Here is a 22,487-nt window from a genome sequence, read left to right on the forward strand (position 1 = left end):
AGCAGTAGAATCAAACTGAGACAGCTGCCTGAAGAACTTTCCTACCAAAGACTGCTTCAGAAGAAGCAAATACATCAAAATGGTAAAAACAATAAAAGTATGCAAAGAAGACCAAATTCTTGCTTTGTAAATTTGATCATCCGAAGCTTCATTCTCAAAAAGCCCAAGAAATGGCGACTGAACTTAGTAGAATGAGCTGTAAATCTCTGAGGCAAAGCCTGCCCTGCCTCCAAATAAGCCTTGAGAAACAAAAGATTTAACCAGGATGCCAAAGAAATGGCAGAGGCTTTCTAACCTTTTCTGGAACCAGAAAAAACAACAAATAGACTAGACGTCTTCTGAAATCCTGGTAACCCCGATTTAGAAATACAAAGCTCTTACCATCCAAAGAATGTAAAGAACGCTCAAATAATTCTTTAGGATTAGAACACAAAGGGAGGAACAACAATTTCTCTACTAATGTTGTTCAAATTCACAACCTTAGGAAGAGAAAAAATAAAGAAGTCCACAAAACAACTTATCTAGATGAAAAATCAGATAAGGAGACACACAAGAGAGAACTGATAAATCAGAAACTCTTCTAGCAGAAGAGATAGTCAAAAGAAAACACTTTACAAGAAAGTAGATAATATTCAAAGAAAATATAGGCTCAAAAGAAAGAGCCTGCAAAATACTTAAACCAAATTAACACTCCAAAAAGGAGAAATTAACAAATTAACAGGCTTGATACAAACCAAAGCCTGAACAAAACAGTAAATATCAGGAAGTTAAGCAATCTTTCTAAGAAATAAACCAGAAAGAACAAAGATGTGTCCCTTCTAAAAATTTGCAGACAAATTTTATCCAAACCATCCTGAACAAACTGTAAAATCCTAGGAATTCTAAAAGAATGCCAAGATAATTTATGAGAAGAACACCATAAAATATAGGTTTTCCAAACCTGATAATACATGTTCCTTGAAACAGACTTATAAGCCTGCAATATAGTGAAAACTCAGAGAAACCTCAGAGAGAGTCAGAGAAACCTCTATGACTAAACACTAATCAATTTCCATACCTACAAATTAGTAATTTGAGATCCTGATGGAAAAATGGCCCTTGAAACAAGAGGGCTGGCCAAAGAGAAAGTGGCCAAGTATGGCAACTGGACATCCGGACAAGATCCACATAGCAAACCTGTGAGGCCATGCTGATGCTTTCAGAAACACATAAGACTGTTCCAATAAGATCTTGGAGATCACTCTTGGAAGAAAAAAACAGAGGTGGAAACATGTAGCCAGGTTGCAAAACCAAGACACTGCTAATGCATCCACCATCCCCGCCAGAGGATCCCTGGACCTGAAAATGTACCTGGGAAACTGAGAAAACACATCTGTATAAAGATACCACTCTCCTGGGCGTAAAGTCTGACGACTGAGATAATTCACCTCCCAAATGTCTAAACCTGAGATATGAATCGTAGAAATTAGACAGGAGATGAATTCCACCTAAGAACGTATTCAAGATACTTCTTAATTGCTAAGGAACTGAGAGTCCCTATTGATGATTGACATATGCCACAGTTGTGATATTGTCTTTCTGAAAGCAAAATGAAAAGTTCTCGTAAAAGAGGCTAAGCCTGAAAGAGCTCTGAAAATAGCACAGAGTTCTAAAATATCGATTGGTAACCTCGCCTCTTGAGGTTTCCAAACCCCTTGATAGTCTAAATCACCAAATCAGAGAGAGTTGAGTGCTATCAACTGTGATATCTGAAAATAATCCCTGCAAGTTATGAGACCTAAAACTTCCATGCACATAATGAGGATCCGGAGGGTTTTGGCAGGACAAGATGTTATTTGCAAAGTAAAAGTTTTTATTTGCAAAGTAAAAGTTTGTCACAAAGTTTGCAATCATGTAAAGTTTTTTTTTTAGGTTTACTATCCCTTTAAGGACCAGCGCTATTTTTACATTTTTGTGGTGGTTGTGTTTAGCTGTAATTTTCCTCTTACTCATTTACTGTACTCACACATATTATATACAGTTTTTCTCGCCATTAAATAGACTTTTTAAAGATACCGTTATTTTCATCATATCTTATAATTTACTATAAAAAAAAATGATAAAATATTTGGAAAAAATGAAAAAAACACACACACTTTTTCTAACTTTGACCCCCAAAATCTATTACACGTCTACAACCACCAAAAAACACCCATGCTAAATAGTTTCTAAATTTTGTCCTGAGTTTAGAAATACCCAATGTTTACATGTTCTTTGCTTTTTTTTGCAAGTTATAGGGCAATAAGTACAAGTAGCACTTTGCTATTTCCAAACCATTTTTTTTCAAAATTAGCGATAGTTACATTGGAACACAACCCAAAGTATTGATCTAGGCCCATTTTGGTATATTTCATGCCACCATTTCACCGCCAAATGCGATCAAATAAAAAAAATCGGTCACTTTTTCACAAACTTTAGGTTTCTTACTGAAATTATTTACAAAAAACTTGTGCAATTATGGCACAAATGGTTGTAAATGCTTCTCTGGGATCCCCTTTGTTCAGAAATAGCAGACATTTAAGGCTGTGGCATTACTTTTTGGTAATTAGAAGGCTGCTAAATGCCGCTGCACACCACACTTGTATTACATCACCGGACTAAAATTTGGGCAGAAAAAACTAAAACCTCCAGAAATAGTGGAGATAATAGAAATCAAACAAAGTATTATCCTAACAAGATAGAGATAATAAAATATATTTGAAACCATAATAATAGATATAGTAAACATAATAAAATGAATACATCAGAAGTAAATAAACAGAGTTATATACTTAAGAATCTGAAACTGCTTATGCTAACTGTTCAACAACAAAAAAAGGTTGAAAGAACAGTAATGTCAGCCATAAAGGCTGAGCTAAAAATATAAACAGTACGTGAATATGCTCTACTAAGGTTATATTCAAACTCTAAAGAATCCTAAAAATAAGTACCAATTTCCATAGAAATAGTAGTACAGTCCCAAAAGGGAATTAGGATAAACCATTCTCTAGAACATATTACAGATAGTATATTGAATAGGAAAAAACCTCAGGAGCAAATTAAAATCTTAAAAAACAGATTTAAAAAAGATTAATAACATACAGCTAGATTACAAGTTCGGCGTTATGAGTGAAAAAGCAGAGTTATGCTTGATAACGCTGCTTTTTCAGTACCGCTGCTATTACAAGTCTTGCAGGTATAGATGTACCGCACACTTTTTTGGCCGTCACACAACGTCAGTACCGCACTTTTAAAAAAGTCCTTTTTTTAAATGGGACTTCCATAGCTCCGGTATTACGAGTTTTGCATGGGAGGCTAAAAAGTGAGCGGTACACCCTATACCGACAAGATTCGTAACGCCATCTAAAGTCAGTAGTTATGAGTTATACGTTACAAAGCTGTAGCATAAAACTCATAACTAAAGTGTTAAAAAGTACACTAACACCCATAAACTACCTATTAACCCCTACACCGAGGCCCTCCCGCATCGCAAACACTATAATAAATTTATTAACCCCTAATCTGCTGCTCCCGACATCGCCGCCACTTAAAAAATTATTAACCCCTAAACCGCCGCCCTCCCGCATCAAAAACACTATTTAAAATAATGAACCCCTAATCTGCCGCCCGCCCAATCCGCCGCTATAATAAACCTATTAACCTCTAAACCTAACCCCCACTAACTTAAATATAATTAAAATAAATCTAAATAAAACCTACTATTAATAACTAATTCCTATTTAAAACTAAATACTTAGCTGTAAAATAAACCCTAAGCTAGCTACAATATAACTAATAGTTACATTGTATCTATCTTAGGTTTTATTTTTATTTCACAGATAAGTTTGTATTTATTTTAACTACGTAGACTAGTTAGTAAATTATTATTAACTATTTACTAGCTACCTAGTCAAAATAAATACAAATTTACCTGTAAAATAAAACCTAACCTTACAATAAAATTAAATAAATTAAATTAACAAAATACAATTATCTATAATATGTGTATGTACAAAAAATAAACACTAAATTACACAAAATAAAAAAGAAATGATCAAAAATAAAAAACGAATTACTCCTAATCTATTATCCCTATCAAAATAAAAAAGCCCCCCAAAATAATAAAACCCCTAGACTACACTAAACTGCCAATAGCCCTTAAAAGGGCCTTTTGTGGGGCATTGCCCCAAAGAAATTAGCTCTTTTACCTGTAAAAGAAATACAAACAACCCCCAACAGTAAAAACCCACCACCCACACAACCAAACCCCCCAAATAAAATCCTATCTAAATAAACCTAAGCTCCCCATTACCCTGAAAAGGGCATTTGGATGGGCATTGTCCTTAAAAGGGCATTTAGCTCTTTTACAAAACCCTAAACTAAAAATAAAACCCACCAAATAAACCCTTAACAAAAACCTAACACTAACCCCCGACGATCCACTTACAGTTTTTGAAGACCGGACATCCATCCTCATCTAAGCGGGCAGAAGCCCTCCTTGAAGCCGGCAGAAGTCTTCATCCAGACGGCATCTTCTATCTTCATCCATCCGGCACGGGTCCATCTTCAAGACATCCAGCGCGGAGCATCTTCTTTTTCCGACGTCTGTTGCAGAATGAAGTTTCCCTTTAAATGACGTCATCCAAGATCAGCCAATAGGAATTAAGGGAAAAAATAATCCCATTGGCTATTACAATCAGCCAATAGGATTGAGCTTTCATCCTATTGGCTGATCCAATCAGCCAATAGGATTGAGCTCGCAGTCTATTAGCTATATTTATATAGGTGGCGGCGACATTGGGGGCGGCAGATTAGGAGTTAATAAATTTATATAGGTGGCGACGTTGGGGGCAGCAGATTAGGGGTTAATACATTTATATAGGTGGTGGCAGATTAGGGGTTAATAAATTTATATGGGGTGGCAACATTGGTGGCGGCAGATTAGGGGTTAATAAATTTATATAGGTGGCATGACATTGGGGGCGGCAGATTAGGGGTTAATAAGTGTAATGTAGGTGTTGGCGATGTCGGGGGTGGCAGATTAGGGGTGTTTAGACACGGGGTTTATGTTAGGTGTAAACATAATTTTTTTTACCCATAGACATCAATGGGGCAGAGTTACGGAGCTTTAAGCTCCGCGATTGCAGGTGTTAGGCTTTTTTTAGCCGGCTGTCCCCATTGATGTCTATGGGGAAATCGTGCACGAGCACGTCAAAGCAGCGCTTGTATTTGTGTGCGGTATGGAGCCCAAAGCAACCATATCGCCCGCACAAGCCTGCTTTTTGCAAACCTGTAATTGCAGCGCTATTAAAGGTGAGCGGTGAAAATAACTTGCAAGTTATTAGCGAGCAGCCATAACGCAAAACTCGTAAACCTGGCTGATTGTTAATAAGAGGATTAGGCTCCTAAAAGCTAAAAAATAACAAAAACACAATTTATGCTTACCTGATAAATTTATTTCTCTTGTGGTGTATCCAGTCCACGGATCATCCATTACTTGTGGGATATTCTCATTCCCAACAGGAAGTTGCAAGAGGACACCCACAGCAGAGCTGTAATATAGCTCCTGTCATAGCCAGTCATTCGACCGAAAACAAGCCGAGAAAGGAGGAACTATAGGGTGCAGTGGTTACTGTAGTTTAAATTTAAAAATTACCTGCCTTAAAATGACAGGTCGGGCCGTTGACTGGATACACCACAAGAGAAATAAATTTATCAGGTAAGCATAAATTGTGTTTTCTCTTGTAAGGTGTATCCAGTCCACGGATCATCCATTACTTGTGGGATACCAATACCAAAGCTAAAGTACACGGATGAAGGGAGGGACAAGGCAGGAGCTTAAATGGAAGGAACCACTGCCCGTAAAACCTCTCTCCCAAATATAGCCTCCGAAGAAGCAAAAGTATCAAATTTGTAAAATTTTGAAAAAATATGAAGCGAAGACCAAGTCGTCGCCTTGCAAATCTGATCAAAAGAAGCCTCATTTTTAAAGGCCCAAGTGGAAGCCACAGCTCTAGTAGAATGAGCTGTAATCCTTTCAGGAGGTTGTTGTCCAGCAGTCTCATAGGCTAAGCGGATTAAGCTTCTTAGTCAAAAAGAAAAAGAGGTTGCCGAAGCCTTTTGACATCTCCTCTGTCCAGAGTAGACAACAAACAAAGCAGATGTTTGACGAAAATCTTTAGTAGCTTGTAAGTAAAACTTTAAAGCAGGGACCACGTCCAAATTGTGTAACACAAGGATGGAACAACAATCTCTTGATTGATATTCTTGTTAGATACCACCTTAGGTAAGAACCCAGTTTGGTACGCAGGACTACCTTATCCGTATGAAAAATCAGATAAGGAGAATCACATTGTAAGGCAGATAGCTCAGACTCTACGAGCCGAGGAAATAGCTACCAAAAAAAGAACTTTCCAAGATAAAAGCTTGATATCTATGGAATGAAGAGGTTCAAACGGAACTCCTTGAAGAACCTTAAGAACCAAGTTTAAGCTCCATGGTGGAGCAACAGGTTTAAACACAGGCTTGATTCTAACTAAAGCCTGACAAAATGCCTGAACGTCTGGAACATCTGCCAGATGCTTAACTAGCTGACAATCCTTTTTCCAAACCTTCTTGGAGAAAAGATAATATCCTAGCAATCCTGACCTTACTCCATGAGTAACCCTTGGATTCACACCAATAAAGATATCTACGCCATACCTTATGGTAAATTTTCCTGGTGACAGGCTTTCGTGCCTGTCTTAAGGTATCAATAACTGACTCGGAGAAGCCACGCTTTGATAAAATCAAGCGTTCAATCTCCAGGCAGTCAGCCTCAGAGAAATTAGATTTGGATGGTTGAAAAGACCCCGAAGTAGAAGGTCCTGTTTCAGAGGCAGAGACCATGGTGGAAAGGATGACATGTCCACTAGATCTGCATACCAGGTCCTGTGTGGCCACGCAGGTGCTATCAGAATCACCGATGCTCTCTCCTGCTTGATCTTGGCAATCAGTCGAGGGAGCAGAGGAAACGGTGGAAACACATAAGCCAGGTTGAAAGACCAGGGCGCTGCTAGAGCATCTATCAGTGTCGCCTTGGGATCCCTGGACCTGGATCCGTAACACGGAAGCTTGGCGTTCTGGCGAGACGCCATGAGATCCAGTTCTGGTTTGCCCCAACAATGAATCAGTTGTGCAAATGCCTCCGGATGGAGTTCCCACTCTCCCGGATGAAAAGTCTGACGACTTAGAAAATCCGCCTCCCAGTGCTCTACACCTGGGATATGGATAGCTGATAGGTGGCAAGAGTGAATCTCTGCCCAGCGAATTATTTTTTAAAACTTCTAACATCTCTAGGGAACTTCTCGTTCCCCCTTGATGGTTGATGTAAGCTACAGTCGTGAAGTTGTCCGACTGAAATCTGATGTACCTCAGAGTTGCTAACTGAGGCCAAGCCTGAAGAGCCTTGAATATTGCTCTTAGTTCCAGAATATTTAATGGAAGGAGAGACTCCTCCTGAGTCCACGATCCCTGAGCCTTCAGGGAGTTCCAGACTGCACCCCAACCTAGAAGGCTGGCATCTGTCGTAACAATTGTCCAATCTGGCCTGCGAAAGGTCATACCTTTGGACAGATGGACCCGAGATAGCCACCAGAGAAGAGAATCCCTGGTCTCTTGGTCCAGATTCAGTTGAGGGGACAAATCTGTGTAATCCCCGCTCCACTGACTGAGCATGCATAGTTGCAGCGGTCTGAGATGTAAGCGTGCAAACGGCACTATGTCCATTGCCGCTACCATTAAGCCGATTACTTCCATACACTGAACCACCGAACGGGCGCGGAATGGAATGAAGAACCCGGCAGGAATTTAGAAGCTTTGATAACCTGGACTCCGTCAGGTGAATTTTCATTTCTACAGAATCTATCAGAGTCCCTAGAAAGGAAACTCTTGTGAGTGGGGATAGAGAACTCTTTTCCTCGTTCACTTTCCACCCATGCGACCACAGAAATGCCATTACTACGTCCGTATGAGACTTGGCAATTTGGAAGTTTGACGCCTGTATCAGGATGTCGTCTAAATAAGGGGCTACTGCTATGCCCCGCGGCCTTAGGACCGCCATAAGTGACCCTAGAACCTTTGTAAAGATTCTTGGGGCTGTAGCTAATCCCAAGGGAAGAGCTACAACTGGTAATGCCTGTCTTAAAAGGCAAACCTGAGAAACCGATGATGATCTTTGTGTATCGGAATGTGAAGATAAGCATCCTTTAGATCCACTGTAGTCATATATTGACCCTCCTGGATCAGTGGTAGGATGGTACGAATAGTTTCCATCTTGAACGACGGAACTTTTAGGAATTTGTTTAAGATCTTTAGATCCAAAATTGGTCTGAAGGTTCCCTCTTTTTTGGGAACCACAAACAGATTTGAGTAAAAACCCTGTCCCTGTTCCTCCTTTGGAACTGGATGGATCACTCCCATAACTAGGAGGACTCGTACACAGTGTAAGAATGCCTCTCTCTTAATCTGGTGTGCAGATAATTGTGAAAGGTGAAATCTCCCTTTTGGGGGGGGAAGCTTTGAAGTCCAGAAGATATCCCTGGGATATAATTTCCAACGCCCAGGGATCCTGAACATCTCTTGCCCACGCCTGGGCAAAGAGTGAAAGTCTGCCCCCTACTAGATCCGTTCCCGGATAGGGGGCCGTTCCTTCATGCTGTCTTAGAGGCAGCAGCAGGCTTTTTTACCTGCTTACATTTTTTCCATGTCAGGTTTGGACTCTAGACAGTCTTGGATTGAGCAAAAGTTCCCTCTTGTTTATTATTAGAGGAAGTTGATGCCGCACCTGCCTTGAAGTTTTGAAAGGCACGAAAATTAGACTGTTTGGCCCTAGATTTGGACCTGTCCTGAGGAAGGGCATGACCTTTTCCTCCAGTGATATCAGCAATAATCTCCTTCAACCAGGCCCGAATAGGGTCTGCCCCTTGAAGGGAATGTTAAGTAGCTTAGATTTTGAAGTCACGTCAGCTGACCATGATCTAAGCCATAGCGCTCTGCGCGCCTGTATAGCAAAACCAGAATTCTTAGCCGTTAGTTTAGTCAAATGAACAATGGCATCAGAATAAAAGAATTGGCTAGCTTAAGTGCTCTAAGTTTGCCAAGTATGTCATCCAATGGAGTCGCTACCTGTAAAGCCTCTTCCAGAGACTCAAACCAGTACGCCGCAGCAGCAGTGACAGGGGCAATGCATGCAAGGGGCTGTAGGATAAAACCTTGTTGAATAAATATTTTCTTAAGGTAACCTCTAATTTTTTATCCATTGGAGCTAAAAAAAAACACAACTGTCCTTGACAGGGATAGTAGTACGCTTTACTAGAGTAGAAACGTCTCCCTCCACCTTAGCGACTGTCTGCCATAAGTCCCATGTGGTGGCGTCTATTGGAAACATTTTTCTAAAAATAGGAGGGGAAGAGAACGGCACACCTGGTCTATCCCATTCCTTATTAATAATTTCTGTAAACCTTTTAGGTATTTGGAAAAACATCAGTACACACCGGCACTGCAAAGTATTTATCCAGTCTACACAATTTCTCTGGCACTGCAATGGTATCACAGTCATTCAGAGCAGCTAAAACCTCCCTAAGCAACACGCGGAGGTGTTCAAGCTTAAATTTAAATGTAGAAATATTAGAATCAGGTATCTTTCCTGAGTCATTAACATCACCCACTGACTGAAGCTCTCTTTCCTCAGCTTCTGCATATTGTGAGGCAGTATCAGACATGGTTCTTAAAGCGTCAGTATGCTCTGCATTTTGTCTCACCCCAGAGCTATCTCGCTTACCTCTAAGTTCAGGTAGTCTGGCTAATACCGCTGACAGTGTATTATCCATGACTGCCGCCATGTCTTGTAAAGTAAACGCTATGGGCGCCCTAGATGTACTTGGCGCCATTTGAGCCTGAGTCCCTTAAGCGAGAGTCAAAGGGTCTGACACGTGGGGAAAGTTATTCGGCATAACTTCCCCCTCGTCAGATTCCTCTGGTGATAAATTTTTTAAAGACAGAAAATGATCTTTATTGCATAAAATCAAATCAGTACATTTGGTACACATTCTAAGAGGGGGTTCCACCATGGCTTTTAAACATAATAAACAAGGAGTTTCTTCTATGTCAGACATGTTTATACAGAATAGCAATGAGACTAGCAAGCTTGGAAAACACTTTAAATCAAGTTAACAAGCAAATATAAAAAACGGTACTGTGCCTTTAAGAGAAACAAATTTTGTCAGAATTTGAAAAACAGTGAAAAAATGCAGTAAATCAAACGAAATTTTTACAGTGTGTATAATAGGCTAACAGAGCATTGCACCCACTTGCAAATGGATGATTAACCCCTTAGTTCAAAAAAACGGATAAAAAAAAAGAAATAGACGTTTTTTAACAGTCGCAACCAACTGCCACAGCAAGCTGTGGCCCTACCTTCCCCAATAAACGACTTTGGAAAGCCTTTGGGCCCTTTAGAGATGTCCTATAGCATTCAGAGGGCCTTTGAGGGAAGCTGGATGTCACAGTTTGTAATTTTTAACTGCACCAACTGTAACTTTTATACTACAACAGTGGAAATTGTTTCTAGTCAAAATTTAAGCCAGCCATGTGGAAAAAACTAGGCCCCAATAAAGTTTTATCACCAAAGCATATATAAAAACGATTAAACATGCCAGCAAACGTTTTATATTGTAAATATCATTTACCCCTGAGAGTAAGCATGATACCAGTCGTTATTAAATCACTGTATTCAGGCTTAACTTACATTAATCCGGTATCAGCAGCATTTTCTAGTGTTTTCCATCTCTAGAAAAAATTATAACTGCACATACCTGATAGCAGAATAAACTGCGCGCCATTCTCTCGCTGAAGTTACCTCATCTGTGTAATCCCCTCAGACATATGTGAGAATAGCAATGGATCTTAGTTACAACCTGCTAAGATCATAGAAACCTCAGGCAGATTCTTCTTCTATTTACTGCCTGAGATAAAATAGCACAACTCCGGTACTATTTAAAAATAACAAACTTTTGATTGAAGAAAATAAACTAGCTATATTTAACCACTCTCTCCTACAACGTCCTTGCTTGTTGAGAGTTGCAAGAGAATGACTGGCTATGACAGTTAGGGGAGGAGCTATATTACAGCTCTGCTGTGGGTGTCCTCTTGCAACTTCCTGTTGGGAATGAGAATATCCCACAAGTAATGGATGATCCGTGGACTGGATACACCTTACAAGAGAAATTACCTTAACAAATAACAAAAAATTTTCAAATGATAAATAAGGAGAATTTTTAACAAAACTGTCTGATACAGGATCCTTTGAGCCAAAGAAACCTTCATTAGTAGAATAAACTTAAGTATGCTGTCGGTCAGAACAAAATTAATTAAATCTTAATAATTTTGAAAAGACTTTGTAAGTTTACTTAAAGGCATAATAGCAGTCATAATCTTTTATGATAAAAGCAATAACATATGATATTTGCAGATGAAATCAAGTACATGAACTGAGAAAGTAAAAACAGTAAATGTCATTGTACATATAGAAACATGATTAGCATAAAATATGATAAATAAATGCCACATAATTGAGCTGAAGAAAATAACAGCAGCTTAATAATGAAAAAAAAACACACATTGAATTTCCACAATGTAACAGTTTCAGTAGATAGAAAAAAACAAAGATAGTATTTTTTAAAACAAAAAAGCAGGCATAACAACTTTCAAAAATCATGAAAACAGCGAGCAATAGAGGGGTAAAATAACTAAATTTTGGCACCAAGAATGACGCTTTACGCAAAAGGAAGTTACTTTTTTTTTGTGCAAAACCAACACCAGGAAATGACGCAACTCACGTCATAACAAACGCAACTTCGCACCAAAACAACAAGCGTCAACAAAGACGCAGGAAATTACGGAATTTGCGGCAAAAAAAATTTGCGCCAAGAATGACGCTTTACACAAAAGGAAATTACTTTTTTTTTGTGCAAAACCAACACCAGGAAATGACGCAACTCACGTCATAACAAACGCAACTTCGCACCAAAACAACAAGCGTCAACAAAGACGCAGGAAATTACGGAATTTGCGGCAAAAAAAATTTGCGCCAAGAATGACGCTTTACACAAAAGGAAATTACTTTTTTTTTGTGCAAAACCAACACCAGGAAATGACGCAACTCACGTCATAACAAACGCAACTTCGCACCAAAACAACAAACGTCAACAAAGACGCAGGAAATTACGGAATTTGCGGCAAAAAAAAATTTGCGCCAAGAATGACGCAATAAATAACAGTATTTTGCGTCCTCGCGAGCCTAGATTTGCCGTGAAAAAATTGAAAAACAAGTCAAATTAGAAAAAGACAAACCCCAGGTAAGAAAAAAAAGTTTAAATAAACTTCCCAAACATGATTCCTATACTGAAACTGTTTAGACTGCAAAGGGAAATATACATAGACCTGACTCATGGCAAAGTAAAATACATATATTTAAAACTTTATATTAATACATAAAGCGCCAAAGCATAGCTGAGAGTGTCTTAAACAATGATACATACTTACCGAAAGACACCCATCCACATATAGCAGACAGCCAAACCAGTACTGAAAATTATCAGCAGAGGTAATGGTATATAAGAGTATATCGTCGATCTGAAAAGGGAGGTAGGAGATGAATCCATACGACCGATAACAGAGAACTCTTAAAAAGATTTCCCGTGTCAGAAAAATCTTCATTGATAGGGAATCTATTATGGTTCCCAAGAAAGTTACCCTTGTATTTGGGACAAAGGAACTCTTTTCCAAATTTACCTTCCACCCATGAGATTGCAGGAAGGATAACACCCAGAACCTTTGTGAAAATTCTGGGAGCTGTGGCAAGACCGAAAGGAAGAGCCACAAACTGGAAGTGTTTGTTCAGAAAGGCAAACCTTAGGAACTTGTGATGATCCCTGTGAATGGGAACATGCAGGTACACGTCCTTTAAATCCACAGTTGTCATAAATTGACCCTCTTGGATCAAAGGAAGAATGGAACGAATAGTTTCCATCTTGAAGGACAGTACCCTGAGAAAGTTGTTTAGACTCTAAAATTGGTCTGAAGGTTCCCTCTTTTTGGGAACCATGAACAGATTGGAATAAAAACCCAGACCCTGTTCCTGTATTGGAACGGGAACAATCATTCCCATGTCAGAGAGGTCTCCTACACAGTGTAAGAACACCTCTCTTTTTGTCTGGTCTGCAGATAATCTTGAAAGTAGAAACCTGCCTCTAGGAGGAAAACTTTTGAACTCTAAATTGTATCCCTGGGACACTATTTATATTGCCCAGGGATCCTGAACATCTCGAACCCAAGCCTGAGCGAAGAAGGAAAGTCTGCCCCCTACAAGATCCGGTCCCGGATCGGGGGCATGCCCTTCATGCTGTCTTTGATTCAATTGTAGGCTTTTTAGATTGTTTTCTCTTATTCCAAAACTGATTGGGTCTCCATGCAGGTTTAGACTGTTCCTGCTTGGAAGCGTTAGAGGAAAAATTTCCCTTGAAATTTCGAAAGGAACGAAAATTACTCTGTCATCCTTTTTGTTTCTCTTATCCTGAGGGAGAAGATGACCTTTACCACTCGTGATATCAGAGATAATTTCCGTCAAGCCAGGTCCAAACAAGGTCTTCCCCTTGTAAGGAATTTCTAGAAGCTTAGACTTAGAGGACACATCCGCAGACCAAGGTTTTAACCATAAGGCTCTGCGAGCTAGAATAGAGAAACCCGAAATCTTTGCTCCCAGTTTGATAACTTGAAGGGAAGCATCCGTAATAAAGGACTTAACCAGTTTAAGAGCTTTTTCCTATCCTGGATTTCATCCAGAGAAGTTTCTGTCCTGAGAGCATCAGACAACGCATCAAACCAATATGCCGCCGCACTAGTGACGGAAGCAATGCACACAGCTGGCTGCCATTGTAAGCCCTGGTGTACAGACATCTTTTTGAGTAGATCCTTTAATTTCTTGTCCATAGGATCTTTGAAAGCACAACTATCCTCTGTGGGAAATGTAGTTCTCTTAGCTAAGGTGGAAACAGCTCCTTCCACCTTGGAAACTGTTTGCCAAGCCTCCTTAATAGAGTCGGCTATGGGAAACATCTTTTTAAATATAGGAGATGGAGAAAAAGGTATACCCAGTTTCTCCCACTCCTTAGCAATGATCTCAGAAGCTCGGTCAGGGACCGGAAACACGTCTGTCGAGGAAGGAACTTCGAAATATTTGTTTAGCTTACTGGATTTCTTAGGAACAACAACTACTGTGGAGTCGCTGTCGTCCAATGTAGCTAAAACCTCCTTAAGTAACAGAAGGAGGTGTTCTAGCTTAAACCTGAAAGATACCACTTCAGTATCAGCAAGAGGAATTACACTGTCCGAATCTGAAATTTCACCTTCAGATGCTACTATGGTATCCTCCCCTTCAGGCTTCTGGGAGTGGACCTCCGAAATAGCAACAACTGCGTCAGAAACCTCCCTTACTGAATGTCTGATTTTCCTCTTACGCTTTCCCTGCAACACAGGAAAAGCAGACAACGCATCAGAAATTGTAGAAGACATGAGAGATGCGATGTTCCTTAAAGTAACTCCGACGGGAGCTAGAGAGGAAGCGCAGGGCACTGTTTGTGAGGGTGGTAAAATTTGGGAGGCTTGGGGAGAAAGCTGCGGCATATATTGAACCTCGTCATTAGACTCCTGTACAACATCCGCTTTAGAAATTTTTTTCTCAAAAAAAAATCTTTTACCTATAATTTAAAGTCCTCTCAATACATGAGGGACGGAAAGGGATAGGTGGTTCCACATTGGCCTCAAAACACAAGGAGCAAGTGACATCTTGCAAGGCCCCTTAGTCCATACTGATTCACAATGAGTAAATTAATAAATAAAATACCTCAAATATTAAGAAAAACTTTTATGATAAAAAAACATTACTGTGTCTTTAAATTTAAACAGGTAACTTTTTTACCAAATTTTTTCAATTAGCAAAAAAACACAATTTGAAAACAATATAGACACCTCAACACCTCAGCAACTTTGCTGAGGTGCCTACCTGACTGTTAAAACCAGAGTTAATGTTCCTCCTCTTATGATGCAGGAAACAATCCGGAACTCAGCAGAGAGGATATTGACAACGTTAAATTCTAGAAACGCTTGCTCTAACGAAAACAATGTGTTTCTAGTAAAGCCATGACGAACTCTAACACTGTCGTCCTCTGAATACTTGAAAATATGTCCCAGACTGATGCGCAATAAAAGTAGCGTGCAACTCAGCAAGGACCCCCTATCGTGGGCGTTGCTATAAGAAAAACATCTACCGATCGACATCTTTGTTAATAAAAGCCGTCGGGAGATTCTAACCACCAGAGCAAGTTAAAACGCTTCACTCCCAGCCCCATTTCCCTTTAGCTATGGCTGTCAAAAGTCCTCTCCAGCCTAGGAGAGTTTATAGTGTCCCATCAACATAAAGTGCCCCAACGTTTATGAACCCTGTATGTTCTTGTTAATGTGCTCACTTTTTCTCTGAGAGTGTTTTTTTATTTTCTTGGCCCCAGAAATAAATAAGCATCTTTTACCTTACATCTGCCTGACAGCAAGGCAGCTCACAGGCTTGAAAGGTCCTTTCCCTCACATCGACCTGTGGAGAAAAAAAGGCTGAGTAAATTTACCTCAGGCTATAGGAGTTAGGGCAGCATGAAATACATGGAAAGCGCAGTGAGAATTATGTCCCACTAGTTCCCATTGCTCTAAAGCCACCACTGCTCTACTGAAGAGACTGATATGGATTACGGCTACACCCTAGGACAAAGCAGCACAATCTTGTACCACTTTCAAAATAATAAACTCTTGATTGAAGAATCATAACTAACACCTCACTTTAGCACTTCCTATCACTAACGTAGGCAAGAGAATGACTGGGTTGGGAGTGAAGGGAGGTGATATTTAACAGCTTTGCTGTGGTGCTCTTTGCCGCCTCCTGCTGACCAGGAGGTGAATATCTCATTAGTAATTAAGATGATCCGTGGACTCATTGTGTCATTAAAAAGAAACTAAGCACAAACTTACTTCACCACCTCCATAGGAGGCAAAGTTTGTAAAAACTGAGTTGTGGGAGGTGTATTTATAGGCATTTTTAGGTTTGGGAAACTTTGCCCCCTCCTGGTAGGAATGTATATCCTATACGTCACTAGCTCATGGACTCTTGCCAATTACATGAAAGAAATATGACCTTTACTGACCAAGCTCTAGACGTTAAACAAAAGAAAGAATCAAATTTGGTTTAATTTGAGATTACTTACCCCAAACCTAAACTTCAGTAATTCCACTATTCGCACAACATGAGGTTTGCACTGAGGATGGTTTTCTACGCCATCAGAGGGAATGCTACACGAATCGGTATCTACTTCAGGAACAAAGGCCCATCTGTACCTGAGGTTAAAATGAATATAAAATACAGAAAAGTATAAAATCAGAACAGTTTAAAAAATAAACAACAAAAAAAACAGTTTAGCATGTGATCCCTTACATTACTGGACATATAATGCAATAAGAAAATGCTTGAATGCAAAAGGTATTAAACACATATTTAAAGCCAGCTGCAAACCAACAATACACTACTGTTCCAGAGCTAAGCATTGCTTCTTAGCCAGTCAAGGGCAGCATAAGTGTGTATCCACCAATCATCTGCCATGTTAGTTCAGGATCTACAGTTTATTGCTGCTCTGTAACTGGTTTAAACTGTGTTTATCCCCTCTGCAAGTGTAGGCAAGCAAAAGTGCAATGCGAAAATTATCTTATTTTCTTTATAAACATTCTAAAAACTAATTCCAAGCATCCACAGCAAATACAGCAATAAATCTTCCTCTATATACATCCTCAAATGAAATGAGCTCTGCGCGTGACAGAAAAAATATGTTTATGCACAAATACATGGTTTTGATTGAAGCATTAAAGGACCATTAAACACAAATTGTAAACTACATGATTTTGAATCTTCATATCTGAGAATAATTTCACAATTAAAAAAATGCAGCTTTATTTTGTCAAACGAGTATATTGTTTTATGTTTGTTCATTTCACTAATTTCCCTGTCCCCAGAACAAAAGAATCCTTGCTAACCAATCACAAACTAATATTCAGATATAGCAAAAACTCTGTTTTCACATGTGCAGTTGAGAGAGACTGGGGACGCCTGCCCTTATCTCTTCCCTTAAGGTGGTTAAAGTGACTGTAAACTTTCATGAATTAGTGCCCGGTTTTTAAAACTACTATTAAAAACAGGGGCACTTTCAGTCACGAAAGTTTACATTGCAGCGTATTTTTACAAATACTTAACTTTGTCTTCAGCAACGCAGGATCTGCGATCCCCTGCCTGCTTCTCATGCTGTACTTACACAGCAATGACGAAACCGGCTTCTTCCAATCACGGCCTGGTCTCATGAGATGGACGCTATGGGGGGGGGGGGGGGGGAGAAGCCATTATTGGAGGAAGCCGGTTTCGTCATTGGTGACGTAAGTACAGAGGAGCTGCGGGCGAGGAACGCCGATCGTGCGTCGCTGAAGAGAAAAGTATTAGTAAAAATATGATGCAATGTAAACTTTCATGAATGAAAGTGCCCCTGTTTTTAATAGTATTTTAAAAAAAGGGCACTAATTCATGCAAGTTTACATTCACTTTAAGCACTGATTCAACGTAGTTACTACTGCAAAGAATGCTGCTCCTATCATGATTGCTGATGTAAAACTGACAATCCACCCTTTATAAACATGTTACTTCTGAGAATCTTAGGTGGGAAGGTAAAGTAAACAAAAGCTTACATAAATTGCCTAAAAATATCAACCCAAACATCCCTGGTAGAAAGTAAAACAAGCTAAATTTTTAGATGCATTTTACAGCAAAAGGCAGCAAAATAAATAATGAATGTATATTGTAATATTGTTGCACCTGCAATAAAGAAACATTTTATGTGTTGTTGAAATGCCAAGTTTAATGGTCCTTTAATCTGTGTATATTAAGCATAATCTTAACATAATCCATATTAGTAAATTACTTACATCTGAAATAAAGGCATTTTGTCAGGGGGAAAAGAAAGTGCTGTATCCAAGAACTTGCTGGCCGATAAATACAGGTGAAGAGAGCCTGGTTGTATGTCACAATATACCGGCCCATTACTGTCACTTGCTGCAGATTTATGTTTATTCACTTTGGCATTCCTGTAAAATATTCATATGTAAAGCAGTATTACTATATTACAGACTAATAACAATGCTTTAGATAAGTCAAATTTGAGGGTTAGAATTTTTTTTTTTTTTAGGTACAAGAGAGTAAATGAGGACTGGGTGGGTCTACAGTGGATATAAATAGGTGGTAGCTTGCCATTAAAAAAAGCTACTGAGCTGTTTTTCGTTCCTGGTAGAGCCCCTCTCTCTTTGTATGAATTTGTATTATGACCTTGGGGAGGTCTCCCTGAGGGTGATGGGTTAAACCAAACGTGGATTCCTTGCCCAGTGTGCTTAGAGGAATATGGCTGTACCTCACTGACAAGGCCCACAGAAGGCCGAATTGATCGTCTGATTGTCATGTTCCTTGTTCAGAGGAAAATTGCCTGGTATATTGGAGATGGACTGACCGTACTCAGCGGGATCAGATTGATATACTTTAGGAAAGTTTTCCCCAGTGAAAACCACAACTGGTCTAAAAAAGGATGCTCCTAGGTGGAAACTGGGTGTAATTTTGCGCTTTTTGACTTCTAATATTTTCTATGGGACACATAATTTTTTCGACTGCCGGTAAATTTAAAGCGAGCCATCGGAAACTGTCGATAAGCGTAATAGCTTCCGACAGCAGTTTTTTGTTTTGTGACCTTAAACAAAACTATTTATGACACAATGGAAACTAGCCATTTATTGTTTTTTTTTTGTTTGATATCAGAATATATGTCTCTCTGTCCATGATAGACCTGTTTTTATTTTATCAATTTATTTATTAAAAAGTCTAAGTACAAGAACTAATTTCAAATAGGACTGATAATAATACACAAAGTGTGATCATTGCACATCCAAAAATGTCCGAACACTGTTTGGGTTTATCACGGGAGACTCAGGCAGATTGCTTACTGTCAAGTTTTAGTAGTTGTAAGATTCAATAGAGCTCATTACTTTCACAAGGAAGCTTTCCAACAGAGGTGGTAAGGAAAAAAAAAAAAAGGAATTGAATAATGTCCGGGATATAAATAAGACTAACAATCAATTAAGCTTGAAATATGGACAAACTTATAAGGGACATGAAAGCCTTTGAGATTGTAATATCATTTTTTTTAATTATACTTAGTAAAACTATAGTTTTCAACACTTATTTTAGCCTATTTTTCTGTAATTTAACTATGAAAACCGCAAGTCTTCCAGTTCTGAGAATTGTATTTGTGCGTTGTAGAATTATCAAACCTAACCCTGCTAAACATCTCTCCCTAATTGACCTTAGCAGAGGTGATCAGAGATGAAACTACAAAACAATACAAGTTTTGCTATCAAAATAATAGTGCCAAGCCTGGTCTATTCCAGTATAAAGCTTAGATTAGTTTATCCACATAAGGCAAGTGGTGTGGAAAATTGGGCTATTGAAAAGCAATTGTGTTAAACAAGGTGAATATACTCATAAAATAACATTTATCTAGTATGTTTATTTACTAAAAAAATTATAATCATGTTTTCTGTCCCTTAAATTGGCGTTCCTTCTCTTTTCTGTTTCTATGTAAGCATCTTGCCAGCACATTGAAGTTGAAGTTTTTATATTTATCAAAATCACAATGTGAATTTAAATAATACAATTATAAATCACCTAAATCAGGGGGGTGGCTATGGCAAAGTATGGCCGCTAAAATGGAGGCTCTGATGGTGTAACCTACATTCCGCCATGTATCTAAGTATTTGTAAGTCATCCAGTCTTAATTCTTGCTGAAAAAGATAGTGGGCATTTGGCTAGATCAGGACATATAAACATTTCTGCAATTCAATAATCTCCAGGCCATACCGCCAAGGACTTTGGAGGCCCGAGTGAGCAAGGCCTCGGCACCACCACCCCAGGAATCCGGGTAAGAAGTGAATAGTACAGTTTCACTCTTAATCTAAGCATTTGATATACGGCTGATCTCTCAAATCAACTAATTCACAGGTAGATGATACAGCAACATGAAAGGGACCACACGTTTTATTACATAGTTCTAGTCCTACATACCACCAACTTCACAGAGCTGGTCTTTAATGAGCTGGTGACCATGTATGACTACTAGTTGACAAATAATTGGTCCCATACCTTTCCTGCCTCTTTATGAAATGGTTTCCTCTAGGAGGTATTGTTTTTGATCAGGGTTGAAATCTTTGTGCAAAATAAGGGGTAGAGAAAGAGTTAAATAAAATACACTCATATGTTTGTATAAGCCAGCACACCCTTACTTGCACATGATTGTTCTCAGTTTTATGGGTTTGGGTTTAAAATGTATGAGCCAATTTTGTATCAGCTTGACAAAGGGGCCATGAAACGTTGCTGTATGTTTTAGCTTGAATAAAGTTCTTTACTTTTTTGCATAAACCTGGAGTGCAACTTCATCTATTTTTCTATGAGCTGGTGACTGGTGTTCTACACACGGATCGTGCTGACTGTGCTTTGGCTTCCAAATACACGTACCCAACACTGGACTCGACAACACAGCAGTTATACCGAAAGTGTGATACACTAGATAACAGCTCCTCACTAGAGGGTCAGATTGTTCTCACTGCAAGCTCAACTCTAGTGCAAGGAACTTGCACCAGAATATTGTTTGGATCTAGAGGGAAAGCATGTAGCGCAGCCTCCATTCTCGGTAACTTTCTGGGACACTTAACATATTTGTGTACCCTGATCATTTTTCCCTACGGGGTAAAAAACTGATAGACTCCTTCCCTCTTTTGAACGTTTGCATTCCCTCTGGTTGGATCCAAAAGGGGATCTCTTAACATTTTTTTAAGTTATTGATCTGTTACTGGATAATCATCAATTACTGTTTGGAATATCACTCCTGGCCAGCAGGAGGAGGCAAAGAGCACCACAGCAAAGCTGTTAAATATCACTCCCCTACCCACAATCCCCCAGTCATTCGACCAAAGGGAGAGAAAGGAAGTAACACAAGGTGCAGATGTGCCTGAGGTTTAAATAAAAAGAAACTGTCTGAATACAGGGCGGGCCGTGGACTCACCGTGCCAAGAAAGAAATACATTTATCAGGTAAGCATACGTTTCGTTTTCTTTCTAATGACACGGTGAGTCCACGGATCATCATCAATTACTGTTGGGAACCAATACCCAAGCCAGAGGACACAGATGATAAGGGAGGGACAAGACAGGAACCTAAACAGAAGGCACCACTGCTTGAAGAACCTTTCTCCCAAAAGAAGTCTCAGCCGAGGCAACAGTATCGAATTTATAGAATTTGGAAACAGTGTGCAAAGATGACCAAGTTGCAGCCTTGCAAATCTGTTCCACAGAAGCTTAATTTTTGAAGGCCCAGGAAGAAAAAACAGCCCTTGTAGAATGAGCTGTGATTTTCTCAGGAGGTTGCTATCCAGCAGTCTCATATGCCAAGTGAATAACTCTTCAGTCAAAGGGAAAGTGAAGTAGCCGTAGCTTTCTGACACTTGCGTTTCCCAGAAAAGCAAACAAACAATGCAGAAGACTGACAAAAGTCCTTAGTTGCCTGCAAATAAAATTTTAGCGCTCGCACAACATCCAGATTATGCAACAAGCGTAACATTTTAGATCTAGGATTGGTCAAAAAGTTCCCTCCTTTTTGGGAACTACGAACAGATTCAAGTAAAATCCCAGACCCCTTTCCTGAAAGAGAATTGGAACTATTACCCCCAGGGCGGCAAGGTCCTTGACACAATGTAAGAACATCTCTCTTTTTATCTGGTCTACAGATAATCTGGAAAGGAGAAACCTGCCTCTGGGAGGAAAAGATTTGAAGTCTATTTTGGATCCCTGGGAGACAATGTCCACCGCCCAGGGATCAGGGACATCTTTTATCCAAGCCTGGGGAAAAAAAAAAAAAGAGTCCGCTCCCGGATCAGGGGCCAACCTTTCATGCAGACTTGGAATCAGCTGAAGGCTTTTTAGATTGCTTTCCCTTATTCCAGGACTGGTTGGGCTTCCAGGAAGGCTTGGCTTGATCTTGCTTGGAAGGAAGGGGAGGAAGACTTGCCTTTAAAGTTATGAAAGGAATGAAAATTACTCTGACATCCCTTCTGCTTATTCTTTTTATCTTGAGGAAGAAAAGAACCCTTCCCTCCAGTAATAGCTGAGATAATTTCTGCCAAACCAGGTCCAAACAAGGTCTTACCCTTGTAAGGAACAGCCATGAGCTTAGATTTAGATGAAACATCTGCAGACCA

General features: G+C 39.5%; 1 protein-coding gene across 1 annotated transcript in view; it reads right to left on the bottom strand.

Moving 5' to 3' along the window:
• The window catches only part of DOP1B (DOP1 leucine zipper like protein B), a 593,629-nt gene that overhangs the window by 55,417 nt on the left and 515,725 nt on the right, over positions 1 to 22,487 (bottom strand). Inside the window, exons 34-35 of the mRNA XM_053705165.1 lie at positions 18,121 to 18,279; positions 16,365 to 16,494 (exon numbers count right to left, since the gene is read on the bottom strand). Of these exons, the coding sequence (XP_053561140.1) occupies positions 16,365 to 16,494; positions 18,121 to 18,279 (289 nt within the window). The remainder of the gene's footprint in view (positions 1 to 16,364; positions 16,495 to 18,120; positions 18,280 to 22,487) is intronic.

The sequence above is a fragment of the Bombina bombina genome, chromosome 3 (genome assembly GCF_027579735.1).
Source record: "Bombina bombina isolate aBomBom1 chromosome 3, aBomBom1.pri, whole genome shotgun sequence".
NCBI classification, from domain to species: Eukaryota; Metazoa; Chordata; class Amphibia; order Anura; family Bombinatoridae; genus Bombina; species Bombina bombina.